The following is a 19,528-nucleotide window of genomic DNA, read 5'->3' on the forward strand; positions in this document are numbered from 1 at the left end:
GGAACAGTATTAGTGTAAATGGTTGGACTTGATGATCTTACAGGTCTTTTCCAACCTTAGTGATTCTGTGAAATCCAGTTCTAAGTGATAATGTGTTAAAGCTTGTTTCAAATGTGTGTACACTCATAGATCCATACATTTACCTCTTAACATCTTCTACAATTATTAAGGTAAGATCTTTTGGTAGAGTTGTTGAATGCTTTGGCCCGTCAGCTAACAACGTAGTAGTTTAAACGTATAAACAGTGTAAATTGTTACTGAATGCAAAGTCTCCTTTAATTTTGTCTTTTGTAAATTTGTTTCACATTGGGAATGCTTTGTCCTGTTTAGATTGTGACTACACCACAGTGGTGAGAACTATATAAAAGTTGGAACCTTAAGAATATGCAAAAAAATTTGAACATTAATCTACAAATCACTTTTAAATCCATGTCAGTTGTGCATAATTGCTTCAAGAGGTTGCCTTTAAATCTTACTAATTTGGAGTGCTCAAAATCAGCATTCCAGCTCTAATTAAGATCAAAAGTCTGATTTTTTGTTTTGTTTTGTTTTTTTTTTGTTTGTTTTGTTTTTGACTAAAAGCCACGTGCAGCATAAAAAGCCTGGGCCATCCATATGATCTATGCATATGCTTAGATGCCAGGCATTTATTGGTTCATTTAGATGTACATAAATCAATTTGCTGTGCATTCTGATTTTAATTTTATTTGATCAAGAGTGTGTTAATCAGGTAATACCAAGTTTATTGATCTATCTTTTGGCTGAAGATACACAATCTCGTACTGTTTGAGAGATGGGTATCATTTTGTTGGAGAGACAGATCCCAGTAGTATTCATCTATCAAATGGTTTTTGTTTGTTGTTTTTTCTTCTTGTGTTTGAGAAGGCTCTGTAAATGAGCAGAGCCAAACGCGAGCCAATTAAATGTGAATCAATACAATGCAGATCTCTCTGCTGTCAATTCTAGATACTGATTGAATATTTTAAAAGTCAAACTCTAGTTAGGGGTCTGCTGCAGATTTAAATCACTGAGGTGATGCTTTAATTTTCTTGTTTTTAGTGTTGTGTAATAGCTTGCTCTCCAGTTGTAGATATCTTAGCAATGTGGAGAACTTAAAATTTGCTATAAAGACTTCGGTACGTGTCTGTCACCATCATTCTGGGCCCCTTAAACTGTGCTTAAAAGTCAAATACACAAGTACTCTTAGTATTGGCTTCCTATAACTGGGGAATCATTTTCATGTAATTAGCAGAAACTCTTTGGACTCCACAGTTCCTAGTCTTTGGTTTGTTGATTGTCATTGCAATTTAGACTGCTTGTAAGGGACCAAGACTTGCCTCAAAGTGGTTGTTTGATTGGGACTCTTCAAAACACTTTCCCGTTTAAGACAGTTCAGGAATAACCTTTCTTATTTAAGGTAGCTCACTCCTCCTCTACTCAGTATCTGTACCTTTTTCTCCCCTTTGTATTGGATTTGTGTGGCCAGGTTTTGGTAGCAGAGGGGCTACAGGGGTGGCTTCTGTGAGAAGCTGCTAGAAGCTTCCCCTGTGTCCGATTAAAGCCAATGCCAGCCGGCTCCAAGACGGACCTGCCGCTGGCCAAGGCCGAGCCAGTCGGTGACGGTGGGAGTGCCTCTGTGATAACAGATTTAAGAAGGGGGGGGGGGGGGGGGGACGACGACTGCGCAACTGCAGCCAGAGAGAGGAGTGAGAACATGTGAGAGGAACAACTCTGCAGACACCAAGGTCAGTGAAGAAGGAGGGGGAGCAGGTGCTCCAGGCACCGGAGCAGATTCCCCTGCAGCCCGTGGTGAAGACCATGGTGAGGCAGGCTGTGCCCCTGCAGCCCATGGAGGTTAACCGTGGAGCAGATATTCACCTGCAGCCTGTGGAGGACCCCACACTGGAGCAGGTGGGTGCCCGAAGGAGGCTGTGACCCTGTGGGAAGCCTGTGCTGGAGGAAGCTCTGGCAGGACCTGTGGAGAGAGGAGCCCATGCTGGAACAGGTTTGCTGACAGGACTTGTGACCCCGCGGGGGACCCACGCTGGAGCAGTCTGTTCCTTAAGGACTGCACCCCGTGAAAGGGACCCACGCTGGAGCAGTTCCTGAAGAACGGCAGTCTGTGGGAAGGACTCAATGCTGGAGAAGTTTGTGGAGGACTATCTCCTGTGGGAGGGACCCCATGCTGGAGCAGGGGAAGAGTGGGAGGAGTCCTCCCCATGAGGAGGAAGGAGCAACAGACACAATGTGTGATGAACTGACCGCAACCCCCATTCCCTCTCCCCCTGTGCTGCTCAGGGGGAGAAGGTAGAGAAAATCAGGACTGAAGTTGAGCCCAGGAAGAAAGGAGGGGTGGAGGGAAGGTGTTTTTAGGATTTGGTTTTATTTCTCATTATCCTACTCTGATTTGATTGGTAATAAATTAAATTAAATTTTCCCCCAAGTTGAGTCTGTTTAGTCCATGATGGTAGTTTGTGAATGATCTCTCCCATGACGGCCCATGAGCCTTTTGTTACATTTTTCTCTCCCCTGTCCAGCTGAGGAAGGGGAGTGATAGGGCGGCTTTGATGGGCACCTGGCATCCAGCCGGGGTCAACCCACCACACCCTTCTTTTCCTTTATGCCAAATATGAGAAAGGTTACTCCTGAGTTCTACTCCTGCACAAAACCTTTCTACCCCTCTTTATTATGCACCTTCTTTTTAGTTTAATCTCTGGTTGTCATTGAAGTAACAGCATATGTTAAAATCAAATCAGATTTTCCTCACAAGCATAATATTTCGTAATATTCTCACCTGTTATTTTATTCTCAGACTGTCTAGCTAGTGACTCACATGTCTGTGTTCCAAACCTCTGAGACCAACATTTCTTGATGATCATCAGCAAAAGACAATTGGTATAGCTGTACAGAATTACCCAACATCATTATGTCATATCCAGGCTGGCAATTAATAATTGTTAACAACAGAATTTCAAAGTTTGTGGGGTCATGCCTGCATATATTGTTTTCTTTCTTCAACTTGTATCTGAATGACCAATGCATATCAAGTTTCATTGACTTGATGGGAACCCGGAGCAATGAGTTCTGAGAGTTCTTACACTGCATCAGCCTCACCCAGACTGCATCTGCGTTAGGATAGGAAACTTGCATGGCATGATACCATGCCCATGAGGTTGCCTTTTCCACTCCTGTGGTTTGTCCTGGTTAACAGGGACCAAGTGTTTTGTTTCTTTTCTAATTTCTTTCTGTAATTTTTGTCTGCATACCTCCTGTCCCAAGAAATCCTTATTAAACTAAGATTTGTATCTTGTGGGCTGTCTACTCATCTGGTGAAAACATGAAGAAATAGCCTGCAAGAACAGTAGAACAGGAACTGCAGAGTTTTCCACTGGTTTAAAAGTAGGGGCTCTGCCAAAACAAACAAGGACTTTAATAGATCAAAAAAGCTGCTGTTGATTGCAATTAATTTTGGTAGTTTTACAACAAGACGGCGTTTGCATCGGTTTGTTAAATTTTGGTAAATATTTGTAACTATATTTTTGATTGCTTTAAGTAAAAACTTTTAAAGGACAATTACCCAGACAGTGCAAACAAGAAGTCTGATTTCTGCCCCCCCCCCCCCCCCCCAACTCTGCATTAAGTGTATCTGCTGGAGAATTTGGTGTTTTGCTCCAGGTTGTTTAACCAGGCTATATTGAAATCTTTTCATAACATTGTCTTGTAGAAACAGCCTTGGCACAGCTTTTTTGTACAGCTTAAATTCTTGAGCTGGTTATCATCATCTCATGCCTTCATTGGAACAGGTTAGTAAGGGAAGTCTTGTACTTCTTTGTTCTAAATATTGATCATTGTCATGTTCTTGTTTGAATTATGTTCCCACATGTTTTTCATTCCTCCGTTGCGTCTCACTCAAACGTGGAGCGCTTTTGTCTTCAGTTTTCAAGGCCTATTAGGTCCTACATCTGCTTATTCTCTTTGAAATCTCTCCTTCAGGACTCACACACTGACATCTCGTATAGAATGTTAATTTTCATTAGCTCCTTATTGAATTGTCCCAAGACAGTCTTATCTCTGAGTGTCTCTCAAAGCTGCCATTTATTTTCTAGTTCTTTCTTTTTATTCTCCTTTTCTTTGTTCCACAGTAAAAAAAAACCCAGCAAACCAACAACAAAAACCTGAAACAACCGGAAAAATAGCTCCCCAAAATAGCTTTCTTTGAAATCTCTCCTTCAGGACTCACGTACTAACTGACATCTCATAGAGTGTTAATTTTCTTTAGCTCCTTGTTGAATTGTCCCAAGACAGTCCTATCTCTGAGCGTCTCACAAAGCTGCCATTTGTTTTCTAGTTCTTTCTTTTTATTCTCCTTTTCTTTGCTCCACAGTAAAAACAAAACAGAAAACCTCAAAAAAAAACCACAATGAAAACACAAAACAACCAGAAAAATAGCTCCCCAAAACAGGGAGGGGAAAAAAAAAAATCCTTAAGTTTGTGGCACTGAGACTTCTACCTACTGTGATAACTAGTATGTCTTGCCATTTCCTTGTAATCCTCATTAGTGTCTCTGCTTTGCTGTTTTAGTTGTAGATGGGGTTAGCATTTTGGTTTGTGACTATATGGTCCTGGCTTTCTGCTAGGGCTGTTAAAGAAATCCTTTTCTACAAACTCATTAAGGCATTTTTTCCGAAGTAGTGATTTAGAGCATTTTGTGGAAAGTGTTGGAGTCTCATTTCTATACTGTAACAGAAGGGCTTCACTGACATACAGAAGTAGGTTGTAGGCGTGGAGAAATAGGTTGTTAAGCATCCCTTAGCTGATGGGTGTAAACGATCAGGAATTGTCAACCCACTGGTGGAGTCACCTGAAAGATAAAAAAGAATTTACAAGCAGACAAGAGCTTCTAACAAATGAAAGCTAAGGAAGGTGTAACATCTGAAACCAGCTTTCACATGGTTAATGCTTTAAAGAGAGAAAAAAGTTACGAGTTGTAGCTGTAGTTCCTGGGACGGGGGAGGCCATTGAATCCTGAGTGGTTTGTATGATGGAGGCTGGTAATACCATGAGCATGTATAGGCAAGCTTTGTTGTCTCCTTTTACTGCAAGACCTCTAAATTACTTTTTATTGCTGACTGATTTTATACTATAACAAGTTTTGTCAGCTCAATAGAACTTTTTATTTGTGACCAGTTTAAATGCAAAGTACATATAAGAGCAGAAAGGATTCTGAAGGGACAATTTCATCTCACCAGAATTAAATTGTAACTGAGGACAAAAAAGGTAAATTTTTTGTTTGCAGTTATTTGTACACTGCTGAGGTATCTGAAACTTTCCCTCAACATTCATATAAATTTTGCCTCATTCTGTGGGAAGTAAAAATAATTTTTCAGAATATTTTTAATTTGGGAAAAAGGTCAAAACCAGATACATAATCTTAACATTAATGAGCCCTTCTGATGCTATTTACTAGTAATTCACCCTGTTGATACCAGTTAAGAATGCTGCTTGGTGGAGGCATATAGCTTAAATCAGAGAATCAGAGTCGGGTAAGAGGATGAAGGTTTCGTATGTGAATAAATATTAGACAACTCTTCAATTTTTTGTATTTTAATTTCACGAAAGCTGGGTAATTCTCTGTAATTTTTACCTTAGTTTGGTTAGTTTTTCTGATACATTTCAGGCAGGAGACTCCACCAATAGAACAATGAAACTACGGCATTATACTCTACCAGTCTAAATAATATTCAAAATTTTCAGAAATCCTAGTATCTTTTCAAAGAGAGTATCATTTTATTCTGGTGTGTAACTGATCTTACAATCTGGGAAATGCAGTGTATATCCTCTTTGACTTTACTTGTCTCTGTAGGTAGCTAGGTCCCCCTTTTTTTCCTCTGCCTATGTTAGAATAGTCAGATTTTATCCTGTTATATTCATTCTTTATTTGATACAGCTCCATCTGTCCCAGTTATCTGAAATTGTTTAAAAACATTAATGAACAAAGTTTCAGAACACTGTGAGGGGGAAAATATTACATGTAAATCTGGAGAAGCTCTGGGTTTTTAGATGCATGCCTTAGAGAAAGAACTCCATGGTTTGTCGTAATGTGGTTTAAACCACATTAACTTTCTCTCCATGGCATTTTGATTATTAGTATTGGAAAAAAGGGTGAAGAGTGCAATGGTGGTTGGAGACTATATAGGTACATATCACTGCAAATCTGTATTCACTTAAGTTATTTCCTAGGCATCCATGGTTGAGGGATGCCAGAGACAATATAATGAGCTAGATGCTTGGTTCAACCCAGTAGACCATTTACAGTAGGCTGAGAGGATTTTCCTCTGATGGAGAAAAAGAGGACCTATGTAAATGATAGGCTTTTATGTGTTTGGTAGAGATTCTAAATATTTCAGTATTTCAGGTTTCTAGACTATAGAAACTGGTAACTGTAATACAGATAATTTTTTCTGATTTTTGGCTATATGTAATTTACCTGTTTTCAGATGCCTTTTTTCATTTTAGCATGGTATCTACTACTGTATGTCTAGTATTGTCTTTTTTGACACTCTAGTCCATGCATGTGAGATATCATATATGCATCTAAAATGTTATCTTTGTGTGTGACTCCAGCCATTAGATGGTTAAAATGCTGTACAAAGAAATGTAACATCAAATAGACATTCACTCACTTAAAAGATGTGCTGGGGGGATTAATCTTGTCTCTTAATGAAGTAGAATTAAAATTTTTGAATTACCAGCAATAAGGTATAAGGCCAGTCAATAAAATACTCTTTCAGTAGCAATGACAGTGAAGGAATGCCTTTGCAATAATTGGAGTTAAATAAGGGTAGGCTGTAGTGGAGAGAGAGCATACTAGAGGTATATGGAACAGAAGCAAACTGGAAAGGTGAAGCCCTGTTTAGCCTTTAACACGAAAAAAACCCAAGCTTCATTCAAATAAAGTTGGCAAACCGACTTAATGATACAAAATATAATTAATTTTTAGAAGTGAATGTTCTGCAATTATCAAGGCCAAAAGCTTCAAAAAACATTCAAAGACATTGTCGGGTATAGAGAAGGTTTCCTAGTTCTCTACTCCAGGAGTCTCTTCCTCTGCTGTTTTGTATTGTGCTCAGATTTTTCTAACTTATCTTCCCACCATTTCTTTTTGTTGGTGTGGTTCTCCTGACAAATACAGAGATTAAGGGAAATTCAGGAGGTTTTATACTGCAGGCTTAATGAGTGGTGTAACCCTATTTCCTATGATGTGCAATGGTAATGAATAAGACCTTAGCTGGGTATGTTCATTTAATGATCAGCTGTTAACAATTGGCATCTAACGCTTATAGCTGAGCTCAACAGTCAACATTTACTAAAATAAACAACGCTTTTTACAATAAATTCTTTGGTGTTATCCTAAAATCAAGGAGGTCTCTGCAAACAATTATCTTTCCTGTGTTTTTGTGCTGGTCTGTTCCATGGGAGAATTGGGAGAAGGGTTTTCTGAGCAGAGGTCCTACAGTCATATGTATAAAGCCACTGGAACCTCCTGGTAAATACTGACTAAACTGATAGAAATTGAGTAAAACTTAGGTGCATGAAATACAAGGTGATGTATTTAAGAGATAATAAATAGATACTATTTTAAAATGGTAGTTCAGTTAAAAGTGATAGCATAAAAATGCCAGTTGCTAGCAAGGTGATTCAGCACACTTAATGTTTCTCATCCACATCTATGTGTGGTTTTTTAAAATACTATTTGTTAAACATAATTCTGCAGATTATTTGCAGAGAAGTCAGAGGCAGAGGAATTTGAGGCCAAGGGAATGTTGGGGGAGAAGAGAATGAGAGAGCAGGATGGGGGTAGTGGGGTCAAACTCACATTGCGTTATCTACATGTGTTATACATGGGCAGATTTGTACCACTACTGAGTAACCGGAAGCTTTCTACTGGCAACCTGCACAAAAATGTGGTAGTTAGCATTTTGATGTGGCCATAGAAGAAATTAATAGAATTCCATGATTGATTATTAGAAATAATACCATTCAAAAAAGAAAAGTACTTTCATAGGCCATTGGTAAAACTTTATATTGTTTCTAGTTTAGTTTACGTGTTTTCAAATTAGGCATTGAACTTCCTGAAGATGAGTCACTCAGCGGTGATGTTTCATTCATCCAGGCCGTTATATTATTTGTATGTGTATTTATTGTTTGCCATAGTACCTCTTGCTCCTTTATTGCTTCTCTGTTTCTGAAACTGTTTCCCAGTTCTGCAAAATTCTTACGTATTTGAGTGCTTGGGTCAGTACAGCTATTCATTTTGTTGTGTTGATATTAATTTTGGTATCTTAAAAGTATGGTAAAGTGCATTTTACTATATTTGTAATGTAAAAGTTTAAAGTATGTCTAGATAATTTTCTTGCAAATAACTCTTTGATTTAATAAAATTCGGAACTTCTTACAAAGTAACAGTTCTCCCTTATGTTTGTGTAGGGGAAAATGCAGTGTTGCACTTCTGAATGAGACAGAATCTGTGCTGTCGTATCTGGAGAAAGAGGTAATATGTGACTTCTATTCGGGTAAATATTGGGATGGGTTTGTGGTTTTTTGCAGCTGTATTTTTAATAAATGGGCAAATAATACTTTGAAAATCGTTTCTTGAATGGTAAGTTAGAAAAATTATGCTGTTGAAAACACTGATTTTAAAAGTGTTATTGGATAAAAAGTTAATTGACACTCTTAAATAATGGTTTTATTAGGAATATGGTTGTATGTAGAAAATAATTAATTTGAATTAATTCATATGGTGTCTTAGAAAAGAAAAATACACAGACTTTTTTCTGTAGCGAGTACTTAAGGGGGAATTCACATGGCTTTTTTTTTCCTTATTTTTTCCTTTTTAAATTTTTTTTTCCTAGAGGTGTTTTAGAAAGAAGAATTTTCCATAGTCAATGGACAGAGAGAGCAAGAGAGGCTCCTTGAGAGGGCAACTTAGCATAGCAGTTTAAAGGCTCTGAATTACTGTCTGGAAGTGTCTCCTCACCTTTCATTTCCTGTGGAAGGAACTTAGGGTGCTTAGCCTTACCAGAGGGGAAGAAAATTCCCCAAGAATTTGAAAGATAATTGTATTGCAAAATACTTTTCAAAATAAACATATTTTTCTTTGGAGCATCTTAATATAACATCAGGCAGACAGTGGTTTTTAGCTGAAATTAGCATGTCTTTATTTTTTAATTTCTACACAAAAAACACTGATAATCGATAAAATGTTTCTGAAAACAGGACTTGCCCTATACTTCAGGTGACTGTACCAGATATGCCAATACTATTTTTGTGCAAGCTCTTTTCAGACACTGACAGTGTTTTTTACTTTTTGAGACTAATTTATAATGCAAAGTCAGTATGGTAGAGATACTTAGTAGAGGAAGCATGTTAAATTCAGAAAGCAGTTAATATTAATTCCTTTCAAATCCATTGATATATTTTTGTGTGTGAATCTTTTCATTATTGCTCTGTTCTGAAAATACTCGTAGCAATAAGAGAAGTTTTAATTAGCCATTTAAAAGTACTTATGAGACATCTGCATTATTTAAAATAAGGATTAATGTACCAAACCTGTGCTCTGTAAAAGTGTGCGGGGGGGGAGGGGCTTACTTTAATAATTTCCAAATGGAAGGTGATACAGATTTACAAACCTAATTTTAAAAAATTATTATGCTTTTGCCAATGTGTCTTCTTTTTTAGGATACTTTTTTTTATTCATTGGTGTATGATCCATCACTGAAAACCCTTTTAGCAGACAAGGGGGAAATCAGAGTGGGGCCTAGATATCAAGCAGATGTGCCAGACATGCTTGCAGAAGGTAAATACATGATCTTTGATTAGTCAAGAAAAAATAATCCTCATCTTGCGTTACTACTTACGCTGACTTTCTGAACTAAATTAATCAGCATAGAGGCAGAGAAAGTAAAATAGTAGGTCTTAGAAAATTGACAAATACCAGTAGATATTATGAAGAAAGAAAGAAAGGATACTTGAATAGCTGTTGAAAAGACATTGTCTGTTTCAAGTTTGTGCGTGACACAATTTAGGCATTCATTGTTTGTTTATTTAATTGTATGGTCCAGTTAGTTCTTTGATATAGGCCTCATGGAAGGAAAATGTCAAGGACCAACCCATTTTGTAGAATAATAACACAGTAACAAAATAAGTAAAAAATGTATTATTTCTCTCTCTTTTAAAACAGGCTCTGCATAGATACTGTGTCTTTGTGTCCATCTTATTTTAAAATATTCGCTTCCCTCAAAGAATCTTGTCTGTTTTGTAGCAGGACTGAAACAAAATTTCAAGTCTTGGCTTGAACCACTGTATTTTTTTTTAATTTAATTTTATTTATTTATAATCTAGCACAACTACCTGTGCCTTAGTCTTTTGCTACATAGGAAAGTTATTCTTTTAAACAAAATTTCAAGTACAATATTTCTTTAGTGTTTGGATGTTATTTAACAGGCATGAGCTGCTGTGTCTTGTTATGTTTGCAATTATATTTACTTAGTAAATTTTAAAATGAGCTGGTTTTGTCAGTGAAATATGCACTCTACGTTGAGTACTAACAAAAGAAGTTGTTTCCTGAGAAGTATCTAGACATAGATATTATTTTCAAGACTCTTGGAATTTATTCCTTAATAAGAAAGGATTATGTGACAGGAATATCACTTGCACTAAGTCAAAGGAGTTCTGAATATCCCAAATATGTATATTTGTAACCTTAAATGATGTGTTTTCCATTCATCATGGGCTTTTTTTTCTGCTATACTTTTTATTTCGTACAAAACAAGTATTATTTCTACAAAGCTTACTAAATAAACTGTATAAAACAATAATTATTTGATTTATGGCAACTGGCAGATTATTTTACAATGGATGCTGTTTAGTAGCTCACATCCATTATTATTTTGACTTTTCTTTTAATAACCAGAAACAAACTATAGGAAGTCTTTTCCAGATTTGTTTATACGGCATACAGACGTGTTTCAGAACAAGTTTATGACTAGAATATGATATGCTGCTATGCTTGCTGTAAAATGTGCCTGTCATAGGAAAACAGATAGTTATGTAGACATTCATATGCTCAGGAGGAAAGCTTCCCAGAGGACTAAGAGAAAATGACTGTCTCAATGTGTGTATCAAGTAGCCAGGAAGTATTGATGTGCTTCCAAGGTAGCTGGTTGAATTGTTGGGTTTTCAGGATGAGCTGGGATTGTGTGGCAGGCAGGAAGTCGTTTTCTACTGAATTCTGCTACTTAAATTACTAAAGACAGAGCCTGATTACAGAATAGTGAATACTACATATAAAGTAAATGTTTTTCCCATGGAAGTTATACTTACTTTTTTTTTTTCCCTAAAATTAAATTCTGCATTTATTAAAAGTTGAGTTACTAAGTTTTTCTAGAGCTTAACTTTCTGAGTTAAATCCTTGATTCAGTTAAATCAGTAGAAAATCTTTCTCTTATGTCACGAAGACAGAATTTCACTGTGTTACTGTCTTGTTTTTCTCACTCCCCATTAATACCTAAAATGCGGTAAGTGGTGCAGTCGCCTTGCTGTCCTTAGCAATCAATAATAGTCCATCAGTTACTAAGGTTCAGAAACACCAAGTTGCCCACAAACCAAAGATCTGGTGGGATGCAGAACTACTTTGGCAGTTTAGTTGGATTAATCTGCACTTATTTCCAGTGGCTAGTGGAAAAAAAGAGTTTGGTTTTAGGAGGATAAAAATATCTGAATTACTGTAGTTTTGACGGATTGTTATCTAAATGTTTCCGTAGCCACCTGACCTCCAAGGAAAAGAAAAAGATCATTCAGCTGTTTACTGTGTCTTCATGTAAGCTGGCAGCCTGAAAGTTAATCCATTCACTGTCAAGCCTTTTCATTAATGAAAACAAATCTAAACAATATTTAAAGTTAATAGAATAAAATAGATATGTTTGGAAAATAAGGGATTCTGTGAAGATTTCTGAATCTTGAAATAAGTTTTTCAGCCTGTAATTTTAAAAGTGGCTAATGAGCTGTATGTGCAAATTATTATGCCATAATGTATGACTCTTTAAAACTAAAAGCCTAGAGCAATCACCTTAAATTAAAAGAATTTAGACAACTTTGAGTCAGTCAGGGATCACTTGAGAAAAATTAGGGTTTATGTCATCTAATGATAGTATTATATAATAAACCAGAAAGCATTGCTAGCTTTATTCACGCATAAAATTTGTCATGCCAGTTTTAACGTAAAGGAAGTATACCTTTTTGAAGGTTGTTGGTAGGTGTATTTTATGTTTACAAAAAATCCCCAAAGCCATTTAAAAAAAAAAAAAAAAAAATTAGAAAAATCAGAGTCACACACCGTCAGTTACTGAATTTTAAAAGTTACTGGCATATAAATCCAATTCAAATGACTGAAAACATGCTGGTTCAGATTAGCTTTCAGACAACCAGTCACAAAGTGGCTGAAAAATGGAAAAGTTCTTTGAACTGTGAAAGCCCTTCCACATCTTCTATAAACATTAAATTATTTTGATGTAAACACACTGATGTATTCTAATAGGTTAAAAATTCAAATTGCTTGCATTTTCTCTATGCTGTGATAATTTATGTTCTGTCTGAATGGACTCCTGTCTTTTTTTCCCACTTTAGGATACAGTGAATCATAAATCCTTTCCACAGTTACAGTAAACAAATAAAAGCAAAGATTAAATCTGGTTGAAAATGCCTAAGCCTTGTTTATCTAAGCTGCTTTTGTTTGTAGTGGTTTACCTAAATGACTTAAATTGCACATTTAGTGAAGACTATAACTTTGGAGAAAGACCAGGCCAGATTTCTTTCAGCAGTCTCTTAAGCCTTTTGATATGAGCATCTTTGAAAGTAAAACTATGATCAAAGTTGTCAGATTCGAATGATATTATAGTTGTGTGAAACCCTTCGTTCTCCCCCCGGTGCCAAGTGCTCCAGTCTTCCTAGACTCTAGTTTGAAGATTTTGAGAATCTTTTTATTTGCTCTTATTACACTGGAGAGCAGGAGACTATATTCTATAGCATTGACTTAATTTCTGGCTAGTATGATAATAACGAAGGTCGTTTCTCTGCTTTTAACAACACATTCTCCAGTGGCTTATTCTGTGAATATAGCAGTTGTTTATTTTCAAATTTGTTTCCAGTGTGGGGTAACATTCTGCTCCTCTGTACAAAGCAAGAATAAAAAGGTTTATCTTGGAAAACCAAAGCATGCATTTGGACAAAGAGTATCTTGTTTCAAGCATACCTACTCTACAGTCCAGGAGCAAGGTACCTGGTTGTCTGCATGTGATGGCCAGAAACTGCTGTCTGGGCATCCACCTACTGTATTTGATCAGCAATGTATAAAATATGTGACTAGTAAGTTAAAAAAACAAAACAAAAAGCCCCAAACAACAAAAAAAACTTACACAGTTTTGCTTTGGGCAAGTCATTATTATGAAAATAACCAAATTATTTGGTTAAAAGGGTTTTATAAATTGTTATGAATATGACCAAATTGCTATCACCTTTAAAAGATTTTATTTAGTCCTGTTTTGTGTACAGGGAAATATGAGGAAGGTCAGGGAAATTGCTCCAAGTCACATCATTTTCAATACTTGGTAGACTTATGGAAGATTGATCCTTCCCTATCTCACAACTTGATCTGTTTAAAACCAAATGTTTTTAAATTCTAGCTTTCCAACCAGTATTTCTCAGCAGTGGAACAACTGATGCAGTGGCAAGTTGTGTTACATGGTTGGCTAGAAAGCAGAGAATGAGAGGGAAAATTACCAGCATAGCATTAGGGGTATAGTTCACAAAGTAGGATAATGCTTAAGAATGGGAGTAACTGGGAAAAATTTTTTTTTTGCTCTACAGGATTTCTTTTAATGCATTAAAAAAAATTGTTTCTCTCATATGCCTGCACTAGTCTTTCTGCCTCATGCATACTGTCACACATCTAATTGTAGTTGTCACACAGTAAAATGCACTACAACTTATCTAAACAAATACAGTCAAAGTGTTATTACAGAGAGGGAAGCCAAGTGTTTAAAATTACCTCACTGGCCAAATCAGTAATTTCTTACTCATATATTTCATAAATGTATGAAATTTATTGGGGGAGGAAGGGGCTGAGGGGAGCAGCTCTGGGGGAAAGGCCCTGGGGTGCCGGCAGACAACAAGGGGATGTAAGCCAGCAGCATGCCCTGGGTAGCACAGGAGGCCAACAGCATTCTGGGCTGTGTCACTGGGCACATAGCCAGCAGATCAAGGAAAGTGATCATCCCCCTTTACTGAACACTCATTAAATCACATCTAGATACTGCATCTAGGATTGAAGTAAGTTCAGTGGAGGCCGTCACACTTCTTGGGGCTAGAGCACTTGCCCTGCAAGGGCAGACGGAGGTAATTCAGCTTGTTCAACCTGGAGAAGAGATGGCTTCAAGGGGGGGACCAACAGCAGGCCCCCAGTGACTGGGGGGAGGTTGTTGAGAAGACAGACAGGTTCTTGACAGTGGTGCATAGTGGGAGGATGAGATAAAAGAGACATAACTTGAAATGAGATGTTCAGAATGGTCATAAGCAGAAATTTTTTTCCTGTGAGGATGGTCAGGTGGTGGAGCAAGTACCCAGGGAGGTTGTGTCATCTCTCTCCTTAGAGGTTTTCAAGACCCAAGTGTCTACAGCTCTGGTCTGACTTCACAGCTGAGCCTACTTTGAGGAGGAGGTTGGGCTAGAGACCTCCTGAGATCTCTTCCAGCTTGAACTGATTCTACTATGGTGCTCCAGCTTAACACCCTACTGATGAGATTCAGCCCACAGTCTTCTGCCTTTTATCCTGGGGAAGTGCTTCTTTATCTGTAGAGAATGAGTTGGGACTGGAAGTTTGCCTCTTACTAAACAGGCATATGAGTGGGCAGTTGTTTAATCAAAACAGCTATGTTTCAAAGATGATCATAGGCCACATCTTTTTCTGTGCTTACCTACAGTGATTTTTCATTAAGAGAAGCTGCAAGAGAAACCTTAAACTGCTAATTAGTGACCTTCTTTCCAGTGGTGATGCTAAGTAGTAGATAACTTCTTTGTATGTGTTCAGTCATTGCCATTAGCATGCTTAGTTTCAGCTGACTTTTCCATAAAGGCTTGAGACAATATGTTGAGCTTTTAGCAAATCTCAGTCTAAAAATAAAAGGAACACTCAAAGATAAGGAAGTACAAGCACTAGTGTTAAGCCAACAGCATTAATACCTACCAAAAAGTCTTCAGTATAATTAGTTTATAATACTGCAATATTAAAAAAAAAATTAACAGGCATAGTATGATTCAGTTAACAGAGCAACTACTAACTTCAAAAATTTTGTTTCTCTCTTGTAAAAACATGGGGTAATTTCTGAGATTTAGCACAAACCCGCCAGCTAGAAAGTAGATTGTAGAGGGAGTTAACCTCTGAAATTTCTCTACCTGTCTTAAGTTGTTTGCGTGGTTGAAGGGTGTCTTTAGGCACACAAAGATTCCACACCTATGTTATCCTGGGCAGCATCACAGTGGCAACTGTTTGCAACTATCAGCGTGCACATGCTTATCTGAACAGTGGAAAGTGCCTGATAAGAATGTTTTACTGCTCATTAATTGCCTGTGTATAGCAGCAGCTTCTGTCAGCTCATCCAGCTCTGCTCATAGTGCCTGTTGTAAGGATGCTGAGTGCTGAGCAAGTCATGTGGAGCTAGATACCGCTAGGCAAAACAAAAGCATGTCGGAGTGGGAAATGTGATGATGGATGCATGAAGGGTTAGGGTTGATTGGCAGTTGGTCGGAAATGAGATTTTATCTCTATGCAGAAGTATATGGAAGGAGACAAGCGTCAAGAGGTTGACAGGTGTGGTGGGGAATGATTAGGTTTAGAGGTTTATCAAGAGAACTGGCTGCTAGTACTAAGTACTGCTATTCCTAATTGAGTACTGCCACCAGCAGTGGCAAACAATTTGCAAATCCCTGTTTTAATTAGCCTGGAGGGCTGATCTTTATTAGAGTCACTGTTATGGGGATGTCTGCTACTGCTGCATGGAGTTTTTCTCATGCTAATAGTCCCCTCCCTGCTGCAGTCCTGTTCCTAGCCCAGTGCTGCTTATCCGTTGTATCTAGATTTAAAAGGAGACCACTTTGTTCTGGGGAATTCTTTATCAAGCAGGAATCTGACACAGTTAGGTACTCTCCGGCCATTTAAAGCAGTACAAAGAGCTTGCAGTTGGCAGGGAAGAGGACTACCCTCTTACTAAGACACAGAGAGGAAGAGGAATTAGAGTCTCTGAAATGGAGGAAGAAGTAGCCTGTAGGAAAGACATTGTCTTCCTTTTTTTTTTCTTTTTAATAAATAAAATTATAAACTATATTCAAAGTATCTGTATAGAAACCCAGAGTCCCTTTTGCACATCTGAAAATACCGAGAGAGCGCCTAGAAATAGCACTTGCTGTGCAGTTGCTGCCATTTCTTGAAGGCAAGGCGTTTTAGAATTAACGGAGTTCAAGTAGCTGAGTGCTTAATAGGAAGAAGGGGAGCGGTTGGGGAAATTTAAGCTGTAAATTTTGGGTGACATTCAGAGAACTTGTATCCAAGACTTCTAAAACTTCTTCTCTGTTTTGAAAAAGAACAGAATAATTCCTTTAGAGGTATTTGCGAATGTCTTCTCTGTTTTTTTGCTTGTTACTGCAACTCAGTTGTAAGAGCATGTTGTTTTTAATAGACCTGACATATCAGATAGAAACTATTAAAGTCAGAGTTCAAGCCTTTTAATGTTTGGGAATATTGGAATTCCAGGGTTTTAAGTTTAAAAGATGTTACAACTAAAGAGACAAATAAGAAACTCATCTACAAACTGTTTGAATTTTTAACATTATGAAAGTGCAGAACGCTTAGACTCAGTGTGTTGTATTTTCTGGTTCTTTAAATGCTTCCCACATACACTAAAATTTTGTTTTCATTTAGTAAATGAAAAGTATGTTTTAGAATAGTGGAACCCAGCTGTAATCTCATGAGGAGGGATCTGTTCTGTTACTTCATAGTACATAATACTCCCATTTATTGGAAGAAACACTGCTGAAATTGAAAATCACTCATACTAGCCAGAGACCTGCAGGAGTTGTTTGAATGGTGCAACTGATCTCTTGTCAAAAGTCTGTGTGCTGGATTATCTCTATTAGTGTTGATGTAGTTGCAATGATTTCATTCTGTTGTGAGAAGATAAAATTTATCAGGCAATATGAAATATTTGTAGAATACTCTGTATTCTAATATTTAAGTATTAAAAATTGGAGAGCCATGCAGTTGTTAGACTTTGAAGACAGATGAAGTGTGGCTGTGAGAAATGTTTGACAGGATAAACAAATGTTGTGTCTTAATGTCCTATGAGTTTTCAGAAAATATGGTCTGTAATATGTGCTAAGTGGTCAGTCTCATGACAGTTGCTGGCTGTGAGAACTGGACACATTAATACAATAGGCAGTTCTTAGAAAATAAAATTCAGAAAATACTGCTTCTTTTTTCCTGAGTTTAGTATTTCACAAATAGTGTATGTCTAGCCTTTCATTTTTAACTAGCTTTAAGAAATCTTGAGGGCTGGTGATTCTGAGGCCATGTGATACTGAAGTAGTTAATGTTTCCTTTGTGAGTGAACCAAATTGCAAGTACAAGAATAAATGAGTGGATTTGGTTTAAACCCAGTTGCTTAGGTACAGTTATCAAAGAAAGAATTGCTTTTCCTGTGCACACAGAAGGTGACAACAGCAGCAGCTTTAGGCTTTTCGATGAGCGGTATGTTGGCATGCAAGGAAAAGATTTTTGTGAAAAAAGCTGTCAAATATAAAGTACTTTTTTGGATGGGGTGGAGGAACTCGTTTGTGTAGTAGCTTGCACACCTCTTGTTCTACAAAGAGCAATCTGGGTGTCCATAGTCTGTTGTCTAAAACCAAATTTCTTGTCAATTCAAGATTACCTTACTGGGATCTAGACAGCAGAAAGCAAAGCTTGAATTCTGGTACCAGAACTACATTCAGGAGCAAGTATAAAAGGAAACGTTTATGCCTAACTTGCATTTGCTTCAAGAAGATGCCCAGGAACCTTGCAGAAATCTATTCCACCAAGCACAGTGTGAAATGTATTGAAGCTTCAAAGCTGTCGGAAAATGTAGAAAGTTAGCAGCAAAATAAATGATCATTTCAAAATAACAGTCAGAATACGCCAGAAGCAGAGAGATCTTTGGGGGCAATTGGTTTTTGATGGCTTTCTATTTTAATGAAGTTTTCAGAAGGAATGCATGGAACAAAAGATAAAACAAGCAGATTCAGGAGTTCCTACTTGTGGAAATTGGAATAGAATACGAGACAGAAAAGGTGTGATTGTGCTAACCCAGTAAGACTTCACTTTATGGTCAAAGTAGAAGAATGTTGCCTAGACTTGAGTCACCTCAGCTGAAGATGGATATCTAAAATAGATCAGAGGATGTTTAAGGTTAGATGAGGTGAATCTCAACAAGGGTAATACACCGAATAAAAACTCCTATTTGTGTGTACTCAAATATATTTTGTTCTCAAATGGAGTTTTGTTGGTTGCACTTTTGACTTTGAGTTAACATGAAAAGTTTTTCTATAATACCTTCTAAAAGAAGGAGCTGTTTCTTGAGGGTTAGCAGATTTAAATATGGTAGTCACTTGTCCGATTTGCAGAGTTTTTTTTCTTGTTATTAAGCTCAGTAGAGTAAATTTTTCATAATTAACTGTCAAATGCATCATCATCACAAATAGTAAAATACTCTTTACAATATTGTTCATGTCACATTTTTATAGAATTATAATATCCTTTACATCAGTCTTGCCAATCTCTTGACTAAGGAGCTGAGTTAATGATGTATGTGCTGGGCAATTAAATGCATGTTTATAGACTTTTATCAGTTTTACTGTAAACTAAACAAACAAAGCACATGTAAATGGCCTCTTTGTGCCTGTTTTCAATAAAGACTTCATTTACTTCTGCCTAACGTGACAGATGCAAGGGAAATCTAGTTTAGGGTTACAGCCACATATACTACAGAAGCTCAGTTAGGTATTTGGAAGCTTTGCATTATAAACCATAGTTGTTTATGAAGTCTTTTCAGTAATGTTATTTAAAAATATTTGTTGCCTTTCAGTACGACTTGTTGAGGTATTAAGTGCATGTATAATTTTGATTAAACAAGTAGTTACATGGATTAAGTAGGTTTTCTTCTTTGTATGCTTATGATCTAGTATTCTCGTATAATGTGGTAATGGAAATTCTGAGCTTCAATTCTCAGATCATTCACAACTTCTATGTTAACAGTCAAATGATAAATTAGAAGAGTTGGAAATTGTGCTGTTTAGCAACTACATCATATAAAAACTGTTCAACAGTTGAGGTGTTATTTGGGTTATTCTGCTTGGGGAATGTTGACGTGGTCTTTTTTTTTCTCCT

General features: G+C 37.1%; 1 protein-coding gene across 2 annotated transcripts in view; it reads left to right on the plus strand.

Moving 5' to 3' along the window:
* The window catches only part of MTA3 (metastasis associated 1 family member 3), a 138,466-nt gene that overhangs the window by 28,871 nt on the left and 90,067 nt on the right, over positions 1-19,528 (plus strand). For both annotated transcript variants that reach the window (XM_059829796.1, XM_059829804.1), the window contains exons 5-6: positions 8,488-8,551; positions 9,739-9,856. In XM_059829796.1, coding sequence (XP_059685779.1) covers positions 8,488-8,551; positions 9,739-9,856 — 182 coding nt within the window. The remainder of the gene's footprint in view (positions 1-8,487; positions 8,552-9,738; positions 9,857-19,528) is intronic.

This window comes from Gavia stellata, chromosome 2 (assembly GCF_030936135.1).
Source record: "Gavia stellata isolate bGavSte3 chromosome 2, bGavSte3.hap2, whole genome shotgun sequence".
Classification (NCBI taxonomy): Eukaryota; Metazoa; Chordata; class Aves; order Gaviiformes; family Gaviidae; genus Gavia; species Gavia stellata.